This window comes from Sinocyclocheilus grahami, unplaced genomic scaffold (assembly GCF_001515645.1).
Source record: "Sinocyclocheilus grahami isolate Dianchi unplaced genomic scaffold, SAMN03320097.WGS_v1.1 scaffold67.1, whole genome shotgun sequence".
In the NCBI taxonomy this organism is placed as follows: domain Eukaryota; kingdom Metazoa; phylum Chordata; class Actinopteri; order Cypriniformes; family Cyprinidae; genus Sinocyclocheilus; species Sinocyclocheilus grahami.
This window is the reverse complement of record NW_015505246.1, coordinates 2,548,552-2,564,868: the sequence shown is the minus strand read 5'-3', so window position 1 is coordinate 2,564,868 and position 16,317 is coordinate 2,548,552. Positions and strand designations below refer to the sequence as shown.

The 16,317-nt window shown below is 36.8% G+C and overlaps 1 protein-coding gene across 1 annotated transcript in view; it reads right to left on the bottom strand.

Moving 5' to 3' along the window:
• LOC107585215 (BMP/retinoic acid-inducible neural-specific protein 3-like) overlaps positions 1-15,669 on the bottom strand; it is a 21,419-nt gene extending 5,750 nt beyond the window's left edge. The window contains exons 1-4 of the mRNA XM_016272124.1: positions 15,385-15,669; positions 7,821-8,011; positions 6,127-6,317; positions 2,170-2,275 (exon numbers count right to left, since the gene is read on the bottom strand). Of these exons, the coding sequence (XP_016127610.1) occupies positions 2,170-2,275; positions 6,127-6,317; positions 7,821-8,011; positions 15,385-15,584 (688 nt within the window). The 5' untranslated portion in view covers positions 15,585-15,669. The remainder of the gene's footprint in view (positions 1-2,169; positions 2,276-6,126; positions 6,318-7,820; positions 8,012-15,384) is intronic.
• Positions 15,670-16,317: the final 648 nt, after the last annotated feature.

Here is a 16,317-nt window from a genome sequence, read left to right as displayed (position 1 = left end):
TATCTGTCTGAATATTGGATTCTGATTGGCTGGCGGGTATGTAGTAAAACTGTTTGGTAACACTTTAGAATAATGGTCCGTTGTTAACAAGTAACTACGCAGAAAGTAATAGGTAGTACTACATTAACACTTAGCTTAATACTATTAACTAATAGAGAAGCAAGATTAACTAAGCAGTAAGTTGTAGCAAATTTAGGACAAATATAGTTCCTTATTAGATATTTGATAATTACTAAAAAAATATATCCTCATTGAGATCTACTTGTGAACTATGACCAATTAATAAAAAATAACCAATTAATTACTAATCACAACAGTAACGTCATTTGAACGTTAACAAGTGAACAATTAGGTTCTTTGTGGAAGCTAATTTATGAATATGATATCCCCCAAATAAGTCGGCTACAATTTGTGACTACTACTCTTACTTAGGATGGATGTTCTCTGTTTATTTCAAACAAAAGCATAAAATAATAATACAAATAATTCATTTAAAAATTTTAATAATTAGGAAGTGATTGAATTAGTTCACATGAGCTCTAGTTTGTGTCAGTTCAGTATGTCTCCGACTCCAAAAGACCTATACCTTTAGTGACAGTAGGCTGGGGAGGACTTTTCTTGAATATAAATAATGATGTTCTCTTGACAAAAACAATTCACATCCTTAACGAAGGCATCGACTGCATTTATATTGTGTTAAGCACAAAACCGCATATTCCAGATTACAGTGTCTGGTAAAATATCACTAGTGCCTCACAAAAATGTATGTGTTAGATATAAAATATGTTAAATAACTTATTCAATTACTTAATTTAAGGAGATGTATTAAGTTAAGTGTTAATGTAGTACTACCTATTACTTCCTGCATAGTTACTTGTTAACAACGGACCATTATTCTAAAGTGTTACCAACCGTTTAATGCACAGGTGTTTCCAAGTCAGTATAATCACCGTTCCATATTAATGCGCTGCTTTAATTGATGCACACTAACCAACACACATCACTCGCACACACACACACACACACACACACACACAGAGGGAGAGAGAGAGAGAGATCGCAGATTGCGCTGCACATACACATAAACTTTTTGTCAATGCTTCCCCCGTGATTATTATTAATAAAATAGCCTAGATTCTAGATCGCTACATTATATTCATCAGCAACAATGTTAAAATGGCTGTTTCTGAAGTAATTGTTTGTAGAGAGAGACGCGCAGATGCAGCACGCAGGTACACACAACCGTTATCTCTCTCGATCGATAATTAATTGAAATACATGCTATAATTCGTTCAAATAAATGTGATCTTACCGCACTATTTCATCTCTGTGTATGATTTGAAGTGGGCAGAATGCTAGTGCTAACGTGCCATAACTGACTAAAATAACTGTCATTTTTACCCATTCGGTCAAATATTGTGCTGCAAAGAGCAATACTAGTTTTAACTTGTCTATAACTTGGCAAATGACCATGGAATAAGCGGGATAATCAACGGCTAGCCGTGCATTAAAGGATTTTAAATGCACTTTCTTGCATTCCTTTGTCTCCACGTCGTGCATTTAAAATCCTTTAATGCACGGCTAGCCGTTGATTATCACTTACACACACAAATACACATATATAATAAAAAATAAAAACAATCAGCATATTAGAATGATTCCTGAAGCATCATGTGACACTGAAGACTAGAGTAATGGCTGCTGAAAATTCAGCTTTGCCATCAAAGGAATACATTACAAATTAAAATATATTAAATTAGAAAACAATTATTTAATAATATTTCACAATATCACTGTTTTTAATATATTTTTAATCAAATAAATGATGATACATATAAATGACTAAACATACTTTTATTTTCTCAAGCAAAACTTACATTTCAGTATTGAATGAATCATTTTATAATCTGCATTTCACTTAAATCATCTGCCATCTTAGATTTGAAGTTATCACTTCTCCACAAGTCATCTTGGGAAGCCACATAATTAAGCTGCCAACCTTTCAGAACAACCTTCATGTCAAGAACGTGACTATGATGCCTTAAATGCTCCTTCGAGCAGATCTCTCTAGCTTTTGGAAAAGAGCCTTTTGTGTTTCACATTAAAAAAAAAAACCTGCCCATCATAGTATCAAAACTTGGCATACTAGATTTGAACAACATTTTATACCTTGCAAATGGACTTTGTTCTCGGGACTCTGAACCAGCACAGAACTGACAGAATCAAGGTTGTCATAGTTACTACAGCCGAGAGGGCCAGTCCTTGTTTCAGTTACCTGGGAAACAAAATTCAAAATGATCAGTTTCACTGTACGGTTACTGTACCATGGTATTTTACATAAAAAACAGTGTGTAATGAACTCCTTTCCCATGTTTTGCTTGTTAAAAAGGATAATAAGCAGCCTGGCTGTGAACAGATGCATTATAAGAACTTCCTGTGCTTGGTGAGTCACTTGTCCCAGACATGGTGCTAATGCGCATGCAGTGGTGATCCTTTCACAGATAATCACTTACTGTTCTTCTCATCTTATTGAGAGAGCTGAGCAGGCTGTTGCACAATGTTTTATTCCCCCGCTACGTTATGAAATGTATTTAATTGATTAGCTTCCTTATTCAGAGATTCTTTCACACCCACAAGTCCATTTCTCTCTACAATGCAGAATGTTATCTAACCTTAGCGGAGGGTACTTAATGATGGTCAGACTCTGTGTAGCCGTATTGATTTAGGCATCTCAATTGACCTTTACTGCAAGCTAGCCCCACAATCCGCATTTGCAATAAGAGATCACACTGAATTTTTTCCTTCTCTTTTCTAGTCATCCTTCTCTCCTCATGACATGGAGAAGCACGCATAATTGATTCACACTTTTCTCTCTTATGGTGCCAGTGAACCTTCATCAATTCAGTGATCTCTTTCGATTCGGCCTGTCAGACAATATCTTTTCCAGGCTGACAGTTAGATAAGGTAAGGCAAGGTTGTCTTCTGCCACTCCATCACAAACCCACTGAAGAGTCCAGTGTTGGTAACAGGGAACTCTGCAGCATGCAGGTTTGCACTATATGGGTGATTTTTTTATTGTTTTGTTTTTTACAATCTTGACCTTTAATGTTGCATAGAGTTACCATTTTACACATTTCTACAAATATACACTAGTTTTTTTTTATGCTGGATAAAATCATTTTATTCAGCAGGGACACATTAAATTGGTAAATTTTATTTGAAATAAATTCTGTTCTTTTGAGCTTTCTATTCATCAAATAATCCTGAAGAGAGAAGGCATCGTGGTTTCATGAGGAAAAAAAAAATACTTAAATGATTTTAGCAAATGGCTGCAATATAACAAAGAGTGAACATTTAAGGGGGTCTGAATACTTTCCGTACCCACTGTATATGACCCATCCCTAGTTACTACAGAACATATGGCCTGAATCCCTGGCTTGAGCAAAAGCTTGAACTGCAATAAAACACAAAGCTTAGCTCAGCAGCAATTGATTTTTTTATAACGACCATACCTGATGTAATCAGATGATATATGCTTTATTATTTAATGCACCATATGATGTGCCATATGGTAAAGGGCTACTGATTGATGAACAAGTGGAGTATGATATTAGATTTCCTTTACAGATAACAGCTGTTATTCAAAGCAAATACTTTGCATGTCACAAAATACCTTGTAATGGCAAATTATAGGCCACCTGGACTTGCGTGATCCTCTGCTGTTCAGGCTTAATGTGAAACATCAACAGTCTGCTGTTGATTCCCACGCAGCATAGTGAGCAGCTATTATGGATCAGTCAAATATCTCAATTATAGCCAGAAAACAATATTCTGTGTGGAGATATTAGCCACCAAGTTTGGCTGATAGAAAGCTTTTCTCCAATTTCACAGCTGGACAAATACCACAGCTTCAGCATTTCTTTTTGAAAGCACCACTAGACAAAACTAAATATCCAGATTTTCCATGGATGGTCTCGCACAGCCAGAGTTTTGACCTGCGGCACAATTTTGGTCCACAGTGCAGTTTATTTTAGTTATGAACAGCTCACTAAGTCAGGAAGAGACCACCTAACTGAATGACCAATATGCTGTTCAAACAAACAGAAACAGACCAGAAAAATGAATCAAAATAGTGGTGCGGGAGTCTCAATGAACTGGACAGAATAGGGCATGTCAGCTGAGACCAGCATGGTGGGTTTTGCTTGAAAAATGCTACTTATAACAGAGCACAACAGTCAATTCTCTGCAAAAGAGTTGGCGTTGTCTGCCTGCGGTTACAATTCTTACACGGTGTGTGTTTCCGAAGGTATCGTGGCTGTAAATTCAATTCTGGCTTGGCTTAGAGCTGATCTGGTATGAAGAAATTGTCAAATCATGAGCAAAATGATCCCCGCCGATTGCAGAATGGCTCGGGTTTTCACGCATTAAGACAAACAACCTGAGCAGAACCACAAAGGTAGGATAAAGCCTGACTTCGCTCCAGTGTTTTCCTCTCACAGTCCCAGCACACCGCTACACTAATAGGCTTTTCCTATGAAAGGAAATAGCTAAATTTCCCCTCCACGGTGCCCAGTGGGGGGAGCTAGAAACCTCATTCTGTACTCCAGCACTGTTTCATCTGGAATTCATATGGAGGAACGTTTGCCTCAGTCTGTCCCGTTAAATGTAGACATGGGTCAATGCCCTGTGGAAATGATGCGTGTGTCAGAGGCCCCTGCTGCTTCTGCGATTCATTCTCTTGCGCTGTTGGAGCTGCACCGTCCTGCCTGGCAGGCTGCTTCTGTCACTCACAGGCTCTTTTGCTTTTCTCCCCAGCAATAGACAAACACAGCCTTGACACCTGAGATCTGCCCTCCCAACTGTAATAAAATCATCTAAGCACTGCAGCAGTTGTGTGCCGAGGGAAAGCGCTGTTGTATATAATGGAATGGGGAGGGATCATCAAAGTGTGGACTGGAATATATGTGTCAAACTGTGCATTGCTGTGACAGAGTAAATGTCTGTTTGGGGGATTTGTAAAGCTTTGTGTGACCAATTTTAATGGCTGTCAGCAAAACTGTAACAGCTACTTCAAATAGCGCATTGACTGAATCCCTAATTGTGACAAATATGAAGCACAAAGCTTTCGTTGGCTATTCAAATTAGTTTGTGTTGATCTGTGAGGATTAAAGATACATTTTAAGAAAGCAAGGCATGGCATATCGAAAACGTGATATTAAGACATTATAAAGAAAAATATATTAAAAATGGGCTAATTATTAAAGTTATTTTGTTCTGTGTTTACTTTTTGATGAGCCCTTTCCTGGAATAGGAGACAATTTTTTCCTTCTTTTTTTTTCATTAGTAGTTCCCACATTTTTTTCTATATTTTTCTTCCATCTAGAACTGGTTATTGCAGATACAGAATTCCATCATTGTTTCTGTATCATAATACAGGAAAATTAGGCAAAAATACAGCTATACATAGGCAAAATGCACTAACTAGATATTTTGTCAAAACAGAATGACTGAAATCAAACAGTTTGCCAAGTAAGACATGTTCCTGGATCAACATTATTTTTCAAAAAATATAGACCTAACCCTATCCCTACCCCTACATGGATGTTGATCCAGGAACATGTTGCACTTGGTGAAATCATGTTCGCCATATATATATATAAACAGAGGCCATCCTAAGCTTTAGTGTTGCCATACTTACTGCATTTTGCATTTATAGGGCTGTACAAAAGGCATTAGGCTGTCAAGATGCAAAACATCCAGATAGGTTTCGAAGATACACCGTGTTTTTGTTGCTGCCTGATTTTTGATACTTCCCCAAATTAAGCTTTTATACAGTATATATAAACAATCCCATATTTTAATTACTCAGCGTCATAGGCCATTCATAAATATCATTCGTGAACAACATGTACAACCAGAGCTACTTTTCTTTTCTCACAATGCAGAACTTGTCATATTCAGCAGTGAATGGATATCTCTAGATACCCACTCAGCATATGACACTTTTCATAGCAGGATCATGGCAACAGGGATAGTGAAAAAAATGCACTTTGTTATACTGAACATGATTATACTTGAGGAGTTGAAAGAAGGAAGCTGTGGGCTCTGACTTGACTAATGACATACCTTGATGGCAGTGGAAGCAATCTGGATGTGATGCAGTTGTCGCAGAGTACTCTCCCTGTCTATGAAATAGGAGGCAGCCAGCTGGTGCAGGGCCTCCAGAGTCACAGCCGTGCTGTTACTGGTGTAGTCGCTCGCCTCTGCTTTCTTACTCAACTTCCTCTTGTCGACAAATATAGTCAGAGCCTCCTCTCCTAGCAGAAACAGAACAGAGCAAGCTTATTGATAAAGAAATGTTTTACAGTAAGAATTTATCTATTCTATGCTCCTGCAGAATGTATTAAGGATTCTGATGCAAGCTGTAGTTTTACATAAGCTGATTGATAACTACTACAGAGGCAAGTAAAAATACTGGGTAACACTTTAGTATAGGGACCAATTCTCACTATTAACTATTTGCTTATTTGTCTATTATTAACAGATTGGCTGTTTATTAGTACTTATAAAGCACATATTCTGCATGACCATATTCTACATCCCTAATCCTACCCAATACCTAAACTTAACAACTACCTTAAAAAAAACTATTAATAAGCAGCCAATTAGGAGTTTATCGAGGCAAAAGTCATAGTTAATGTTTTGGTAATAGTGAGAATAGTGTGACCAAATACTGATTTTCTGATTAATCACAATCTTCATTTGAACAATCCTTTATTAGTTCATTATGTTGATTCTTAAAATCCCAAGATCAATCTTTTACCCTAACTGTTTTCGGTGGCTGTGTAATGTCATATATCAAGTATCAGTGTTTCCAGAACCGGTTTTCAGGAATGGAGACTCCTATGAAGTCTTCAGCATAAGAAATTATACAGTATTTTATCTGAGATAGAAATGTGAGTTTGCAGTCTGTACTGAATGTAATGAAAAGTTTGAACGAACAAATGACTCTTTGTGAATAATAAACATACAGTTTGTCCAGTGTAGCTCGATTCTCAAAACAAATTACTTTAATCAGCTGGTTATTTTAATGAATAGTTCAAAAAGACAAGTTACCGGTTTAGCCTAAAACACTGACCTTCATAATTTACAGCATTGGCAGATAGTGTTAGCAGAATCAAAATAAAATATAATTTAAAAAATTGGAATCGAATAGATTGGAATCGAACCAAGAGATTCAATTGTCAATCCGTATCCAGCCCTATAAGATAAAGCTGATCAGTGTGACTTTACTGTTAATTATTATACTGTATATGCTCTGTAATTCTCTCTGGCAGATTGTATTCCAAGCAGATCTGCTGCAAAGCCAAGACTTGCATCTCCATTTTCATGCTCTAACCTTACACAATATTGCTTGTTTTCCAGAGCAGCGAAGGCCACATCAGTTGTGTACAGTCAATACTTTTACATTACGTGAAGTAACTTGTAAGCACAGACTGCTCTGAGTTTGAGAACTGAGTGAAATAATGTGTGCGGATTTCTGAAAGGTAACCCATTCTGGACATGATGCCATCTGTTTACACCTGCCTCCCCCTTCCAACCACACAGTGGAAGAAGTAATACATTATGCGGCAAAGCATGTCACAAGTGATTTTGCTTGGCTTGATAGAGTGGAAATTGAGATGTAAATATGCATGAGATCTATCTGTGTTTATTTTGCATGAAAAACACTAGTTGGTTTTCAAGTTCGCTCACAGTAGGAATTATGACCTTTGTGCAAAACCACCATGAGGATGTTTCACAGGAATATGTTTTTCTACCTCCTAGTGTAGCTGAGAGTAGAAAATGGGTCCCATATTTCTTGATCAGGTTGTCAGTAATTAGCTGGGCAGTGGGTCTGCGTCCCAGGAGTCGAATGTTTCTTATAAACTCCGGGGTGAGAGGCAAAGGGGAGTTCAGGAAATCCCGTCGCTCTACAGCCAAGTTATTCACTTTCCACCGGCCAAATTCCCTGCATGAGAAAAACAGAGACAGTAAACAGGCCTGTCCCTAATGATCTGTTTTCATTAACATTTCTCGACTGTTTTGGACATGATAGAAGGAGGCCTGCAGGGCAACCAGCGCTCCTGCCAAGCTGCATCTCTAGCCTCAGGTTCTCAGAGCATGTTTCATTTGGGGGATGAATACCATGCGTAGGGCGCCGCCTCCGAATGTGCAGCTGACAGGTGCTATGCTCAATAAACACTTCGTGACAGAAATCTGCCCTGACAGAAAGACTCATAGAATTCTGCCCTGTGGTGACAACCAATACCTTTCATAAAAGTGGGGAGGAGAAAGAAAAGCTAAATGAAAAAAAATACCACCACAAAGCTCTGAAATCCTTCCAGGCAAAAAAACAGAAACAATGCTCCAGGCTTTGGTGACTCATGCATTTTTGCAATTTTTTCCGCTCCCAGGCTTCCTCCATAGCACCACATGACACATAGTTGACAATATATCACACATATGAACAAAAACTAAATGTTTCTAAATCTGTAGGAATGATACTGAGTCAATGCGAAGCAAATTAACTGCTAACATAGTGTATGAAAGTCTAAATGCACTTTCAGAAAAAAAGGTACAAAACTCACTAGGCCGGTTCCCTAATAATATGTACATTTTAGATACTAATATGTATTTTTAGGGTGTGTTTACACCTCTAGATTAGTTTTCTTGGTTATTTTGGTCTGAACCAAAAAATGAAAATGATACATTTAGTCCCGGTTCGCTTTTTGTTCACACTGTCATTTTTAACACTGAACCTAACAATACAAAACAAAAGATATAAGAATACTGTCAAATCCTGATTGGACAGCTTTTATGACATATATTTTTTCCAACTTACCAAACATCAGATACTGATGCTTAAATGTGCTCGTTATATGTATATGCATAAGGTGGTATTTTTACCAGCTGATAACTCACAAAGAGCATATAAAATGTGTAAAGGTGTCAAAACAGTGCCAGAAATCGTATCTGCTATGATGAAACAGCAGTGTCTACCCAATTGTTTGTTCTGCACCAAAGTTTGGATGGCAGTGTTCGAATGAACTTCACTAACAAAGCAATTGTAAAAGAGTTTGTTTTAATCAAACCAAAACTGTCAAGTGTAAACACACCCTTAATGTACTAATATATTAATTTATATCATAATATAATATCACAAATAAAGGTTACTATAGTTAAACCAAGGTAACCCCAAATTAACCATGGTTTTGCTACACTTACCATAGTTTGACCATGGTATTTGTAGTAAAACTGTGGTCATACAAATGGTAATAAATAAGCCTAAAAACATGGTTACTACACTTTTACTATAATAAACCATGGCTAATTTTTGTAAGGGAGGTACTAATATATACCATTTAGGAGTAAATAATGTGTAAGCTTTTGTATCTCTGTACCAGTGACAACTTTGTAACTTTGTTTTGAGTGTATAAATCCAATTAAGTCATATTTGTTCAAAGTCTATTAAACTGTTTATATGATTAAAAGGTCTTTTAATGGAAAGTATGAAAAAATACAGCAAGCTTGGCTTGTTTTTAGAACATTTTAGCTTGTTCTGTGCACCAACAACACCATTTCAGATGCTAAATTGGTTCTTAACATAGTTTTATTTAAACTGATTGATGAAATCCTAACTGCTTACAATGAAAAGAAACATGCCTTTAGCTGGGTATCTTTAATGCAAAAACATACATTAGAGCACCGAGTCACTTTTTAAAGTAGACATGAAAAATAGCATGTGGGCTAATAAACTGGAACTGGGTAGTTGACATCTTCCTTAGAGCAAAATACTAAAAGCATTTGTGCCAACTTATTGCAGGATGAGTAGCTGATGAAGCAATTATAAAACTTGTTTTTAATTAGCCCTGACAGAAACTATTTTGTTTCTTAAGTGAAGGTCAAGACTAATGCTCCTCTTTGTCTCACCAGCAGCAACTCACAATGCATACAAAAATAACAAATTTAATTAATGCAGTTACAGGCAATTAAGTATTCAAGCCTTTTCTCTCTATAATTCTTTCAACCCCCGGTACTTATTTTAAGCTCTGCGTTATGCAATTATGCATACACTAAAATAGGCACATGCCTCTACAAAAGGCATTGGCACAATCTCACACTCAATACATCTCAAAACACCCTCCAATCGCGGCGCCGCCTCTCTTCTATAAGAGTCTGTCCTCTCAGTTAGCCGAGAAATAGTGAGTAACCTCATGCACAGGTGATGGATGGAGCTGGGGTGGCCTTCTGAAAGGGGATCTATCACATTAAATCAGGAGTAATGACAGAGGCCTCCTGACCCAGATGTTTGATTGATTCATTCCAGCAAACGCCCTTAATTCCATCTGCTGTTTTGCAATTCATAAGGGGCAAAAGTGATAGAATTATGTCGAAATTATGTCACCAAAACACACATTATTAATGTATGGTCGAAGCTGTTGTTGGATTTATGTCAGAATATAATTTTGGGTAATTTCATAAGCTACGCCCTCAGCTGCTGTAAATAACGGTAATATTGCATTTGGCATGTGCTATACCAACAATTGGGAGGATGTCTGCATGCTTGAATTTAGATGATCTATCTCAATTTCACATGGCACCATGAAAAGCCACTTTTTAGACTGGACAGTTCTTTGGGAGCTGTGATGAGCTAGCCTTCAGGAGTTCAAAGGTTCCCCACAAAGAGGACAGTAAAGACGGAAAATCCTCCCTGTCATTCTCTTTCCCGTCACAGCTGAGCACGATAAGCTTGGATTGTCTTATCAGGTGAGGCTTTGTGTGAGAGCAGTTTAAAGGCTTCTCTAGGAAGCACTCTATGGGACTTCTGCTGTGCTATATGAAATGCTCATTACGACCGTAGTCATCATCAGTCTTCACAACAGCACTGAAACCGATTCTGCTTTCTGTGCTTTGTTTCTCAGCTTTTTGTTGCAGAACAAAAAGTCCTTGAGGCTTATGTCACAAGCTTTTATCTCTGCCTTTAAGATACGTATTAAAAAGATGATTTGAATATCATACAGAAGGAAGTGGCCCTAAAAAGAGAAAATTTTAAATAAGGGCAGCTGTCATCATGAAAAGAAATAGCATTTTATGAAATGACCTTTTACAAGCAATTTCAAACTGATTTTCCCACTTACATTATTAAGATTGTGTGAGAGAGAATTGCCTTAGTCTGTGCGCACATCAGCCTCTCTGGAAACTATCCCGTGGCAGTGGTTTCAGTAAAGCAGGTGGTATATTTGGACCCCGTCTTTGAATGTTATGATATGGCATTTTTCCAATATTCTACAAAGTGAAATCTCCCAAATAAAAAAGAACTATTTCCAACAAAGAGATCATTAAAATTTGTTCAAATTCAATCAAGAAGAACGTGGAGAATTGAAGGAGGGATGAGACGGTGCACTTTCATTACCTGGACGACAGTGTTACACACCACTCTATGTAGGAGAACCACTTCTTGTAATTCATCTTCTACCTGTCATTGCGGATTATTTGAATTGAGCAATGTAACAAAGCTGAGCTTGAAGGAGAAAAAGCTATCCCCAATATAATATTGCCACTTTTAATCTCTCTAGGTCTGCTACATGCATGCATTGTTATCGGCAAGGAAATACACTGAAAAAGAGATTGCTTAAGTAAAAGGCTCCAGGCTGTGCAACATATTACAGAGAATCTGCATTAGCATTAAAAGATGCGATCTGATATAAGAATGTCACAAACACAATATGAGACACCAAGATGAATTTATCATCCTTTCCATGCATTATCTGTACACATCCAAGACAACTATACATACCTTCATTAAAAAATTTATAAAATATCTGTATTTGTATTGTGTTTGTTTACTTTTAAGTATATTTGGTTATATATATAAGTATATCAGGCTATTATCGCTCATATACAATAGTATAATAATGGAGCTCATACCCAAGGAGGAAAAAAAACTCAATTTTATTAAGAAGCCCAAATCGAGAGAGAGAGAGAGAGAGAGAGAGAGAGAGAGAGAGAATGCAATTTGGTGCAATAATCTGGGACAGTTTATATAAAATGCATATGTATATCAGTTGTCACTCTATTTCTCCCAATAATGTCTTAATATGTTCACATTTATTTAGACAATTTTAACCAAATCAACTTACAATTGAGAAATACAACAAGCAATTTATAAGGAGGCAATAACACGAGCCTAATGTATCATATTTGATACTCACATTTTAACCCAATTGTTATAAAAATGATGTATGTATAATCAAGTAAACGGAAGTTGCTTAGTCCAGTTAATATTCATACTGAAATATTACTAATAATATGAAATGTTTAGTAAATGTATTTGTTGTACTGGAAATGTTGTAACTTTTTCCTTTTTTATATAAATCATATTGAGATTAAGCATTATTAAGATTTTAAAGGTTCGATCAGTACCGTTTCTAGGCATAGGCAAGCTAGGCGGTCGCCTAGGGTGCCACCAGCAGGAGGGGACGCCAATGTGAGTGCACGTACTGGCGCTACATTTTAGCAGGGTTGTGATAAAGAGTGGCATGGCCATGCTGAAATATGATTGCCGCCCCCAGTGGATCCCCAACATCATTGGGCTAGAGTACTTTCATTCTGACGAAGCCTGTATGCCATTGGAACAGAGCGCTGTCAATTGCTGCCTCTGATTGTTGCATGCAAAGTTTGCATTTGGAGCGCTCAGCAACACCATTAGATCAATGGGTTCTCGTCAGTGCTTTGGCAAGGTAAGGCTTCTTTTTTTTGCCATGCAATAAAGCTAAGCCAATTTAAAATATTTGTACAGAAAAAATTCACAAAATCAGTATTTTGTTTAGGCAGTTTTTGTGGCAGTCAAGAAATCATGTTGTGAAATTGATCCAAAAGGTGTGCGTTTTTACTTCAATGCATTGTTAAAGGATCAGTGTGTCCTGAAATATTCCCATTTAAAATTTTAACAGCCAATTTAAAAATATTGGTGTAGTAAAATTCGCTAAATCACAAGATCAATACATCTTTTATTAAACCGCTTTGTCGAATTATCGCATCCTTACGGAAGTGTCGAAATGCTGAATCAATTAATTCGCTTCCAACAGTGCTTTGGAGAGGGCAGATAATCACGTTATTTAAAGGGGAAGTTCACGCGTCAATGAGTAACAAAGGAACAAGTAGCTGCATTCTGATTACTTTTATGCCACTGATCAGGCATTTATATGTAGTTTGGGGTAACAAAGGGTTTTATAGGTTAGACTGAAATAATAATGCAATAACTGACACAACAACAACAAAACAATTGAACAAAAACAGATAAAGACAAAAAGTAGCCATTGATAATATCTAAACATAGGCCTATATCCAAATCCAAATGTAAGAAAATTAATTTATGTGTGATGACAATTTCTTAGCAACTAGGAATTGTTACATAGAACTATACAGGGTGTCCGCCTAGGGCGTCAAAATGGCTAGAAATGGCCCTGGGTTCAATGCATACTTTTCCTTTTCTTTACAGCGTTTTAAATCACTCAATAATGTTAATCTAATTTATTCTGTAAGACACTCAGAGCAAAATGCTTTTTCTTCTAAATCAGAAGACAAGATTAAATGAACATTGAAGCCCTCATAAAACTCTTGGTACATAAAACACGACTAGAGTAATTATCAACAAAGCAATCTTTTTTAGCAAATGAACAAACTAATCTCGACATCACAAGACAACAAATAACTAAACGTGACAGCTGACAACAATATCAACAACAACTGTGTAAATAAAAGTGGCAAACTGTCAAACAATGCAACTGTTCAATTATTCAAGGCCCAGTGCATACTGAGATAGAAGTGAATGGGACTGAACTGGAAAATAATTTTTAGGCTAGGCCTAAGTATAGTACTAAGTATATCAGAAAATCTAAATTTAAATGCATTACATATGGCCCCATGTAAGTTGTTACAATAATATAATACATTATAATATAATATAATATAATAATAAATGACTGAAACTTAAACATTTAGGAGCTTAATCAGTCTGTCTATTTAATGAGAAATTGCTATATTTAAATGTTTTACCTAAACTCTGGCATCCATGTGAAAGCTGCTCCTTTTCAATTAGTATTTTGATACAACACACTTAGTTAATCATGGAGTGGTTGTAATCTTCCCCTAACACAGCCTTGCTGCCGACAGTAACCATCTCGAGGGAACAGGTGATAATGCCGAGTAATAAGAATTAAGAGCCCACTAATCAGTTGGCCACATGATAAGACTATTAATCTTGCAGAGGGAGCGTTGAGCCTCTGATTCACCAGGTTTAGCCAACAGACTAAAAAAAAAATCTCCAATGTTTTGATGAAGGGCCAATCAGAGCAGCCATGAAGTAGCTCCTACAAATTAGAAGATGTCAACTGTGGCCTCTGAGAACAGATGAATATTCGATAACTGTCCCTGCAATGATGGAAATGATGTATGAGAAATCACCAGAAATTTAAGAGCTGGAATTTCTGCTCACCTTCTAACAGGCTAAATTCTACTAACTGCAATTCAACAAAAAAAAGTGTATTATGTTACTTCTGCCAAGTTCACGTCAGCAAAAAGAAGGCCTTAAGAATACACTACCTTTCAAAAGTTTGGAACAGGTAAGAGTTTTAAAAAGTTGTTGGAATAAGCCTTTTATGCTCACCCAGGCTGCATTTAGTCAAAAATACAGTAAAACTGTTATATTTTTTTAAATATGATTACAATGAAATAATTGTTTCCTATTTTAATACATTTTATTCTAAGCGGAATTTTCAGCAGCCATTACACCACTTCAATGATCCTTTAGGAATCATTCTAACATGCTAATTTGGTGCTCAAAAAAAAAAAAAAATATATATATATATATATATATATTTTTTTTAGCAATGTTGAAAATAACTATATTTTCAAATATAACAAATTTCAAATATAAATTATCAACATATAAATTCACAAATATAAATTTGTGCTGCTTAATTAATATTTATAAGAGGAGTGTTTATTTGAAATATACATTTTAGTAACAATGTAAATCACTTTTGATTAATTAAATCATCCTTTCTTTCTTTCTTTCTTTCTTTCTTTCTTTCTCTCTTTTTTTGACAAAACCTTACTGACCCCAGACTTCTGAACAGTATGTATTGACAAAATATTTTACTGCAAGCCCGTTCATTTATTATTTATAAACTCAGTTGATACAAATAAATATTTCATAATTCTGATCAGTTATATAGCAACAAACAATACACAGAACTTCAGTTATATTACATGGCAAAATATACCTGCAAGCCTGCCTTGCATGAAAATGATGCAAGCCTCAGTTCAATTACAACTAACCTGTAGATCTTGTATCTCGTGGAAAATCCCTGACGGTTCCTCTCCACGAATTCAGTGTACTCTTGTGAGTGGTGAAATGGGCCCTTGTCAGAAAGAAGCCAGTCCAGGGGGCCTGCAGGGCCTTCTTCGGCTAAACTGGCAGAGCTTGTCAGCCAGCAGCGGAGGCTGAAAGTCAGCAACAGCAGCTCCCATAGAGCCATGGGGGAGCAGCACAAGGCTTCAACAGCACAGGCTCTGGTGCAAGACCACACTCCACCACCCGGAACTGAAGATCAGCATGGCTTCGGCCCCACAAACGCTCGCCTAAACACACGCAGCACACAGATTCACACAGAAAGAACAAAGATGCATTAGTAAACACTCAGTCACCTTCACCTCCACTCAGACACACTCACCAAAACAACTGTTACTTTAAGTGAAAAGTGCACACACACGCAGATACAAAGACAGGCAATTAACAGGAAATTCTGTTTCCTTGAGGCCATGAAAACTATTTAGGACTCCGGAGAGATCTTGTCAACATAGAGAGGGGAGAAAAGTACGATGATTCTTTGTGGGAATAATCTACTAATTGTCTGTAAGTGAGAAGTGTAATGTATTCACATAAAAATGTTCTCTGCATGGTAATGAGTGTTTTAGTACTTCAGAGGAACAAAGTATCACCAAATTAACAATAAAAGAATGTAAGTGAAATAATAAGAACCTCCTGTGCACATGCTTCCAATTTTAGCATCCGCTGTGCAACTGCGCTGGTACATGAAATGGAGAAGTTCTCCCTAAAACTGCTTATATTAATCCAAATTATTTCTAACTCTTTTAACAAGCTTTTATTTTCGCTTCAAGTGCAAACTGTATAAAAAGGCAATCGCGCCAGATACGGTTTAAAGTCAAGCACTGTAATTCAGTCCCATGGTAAACAGATGTCATGAGCAC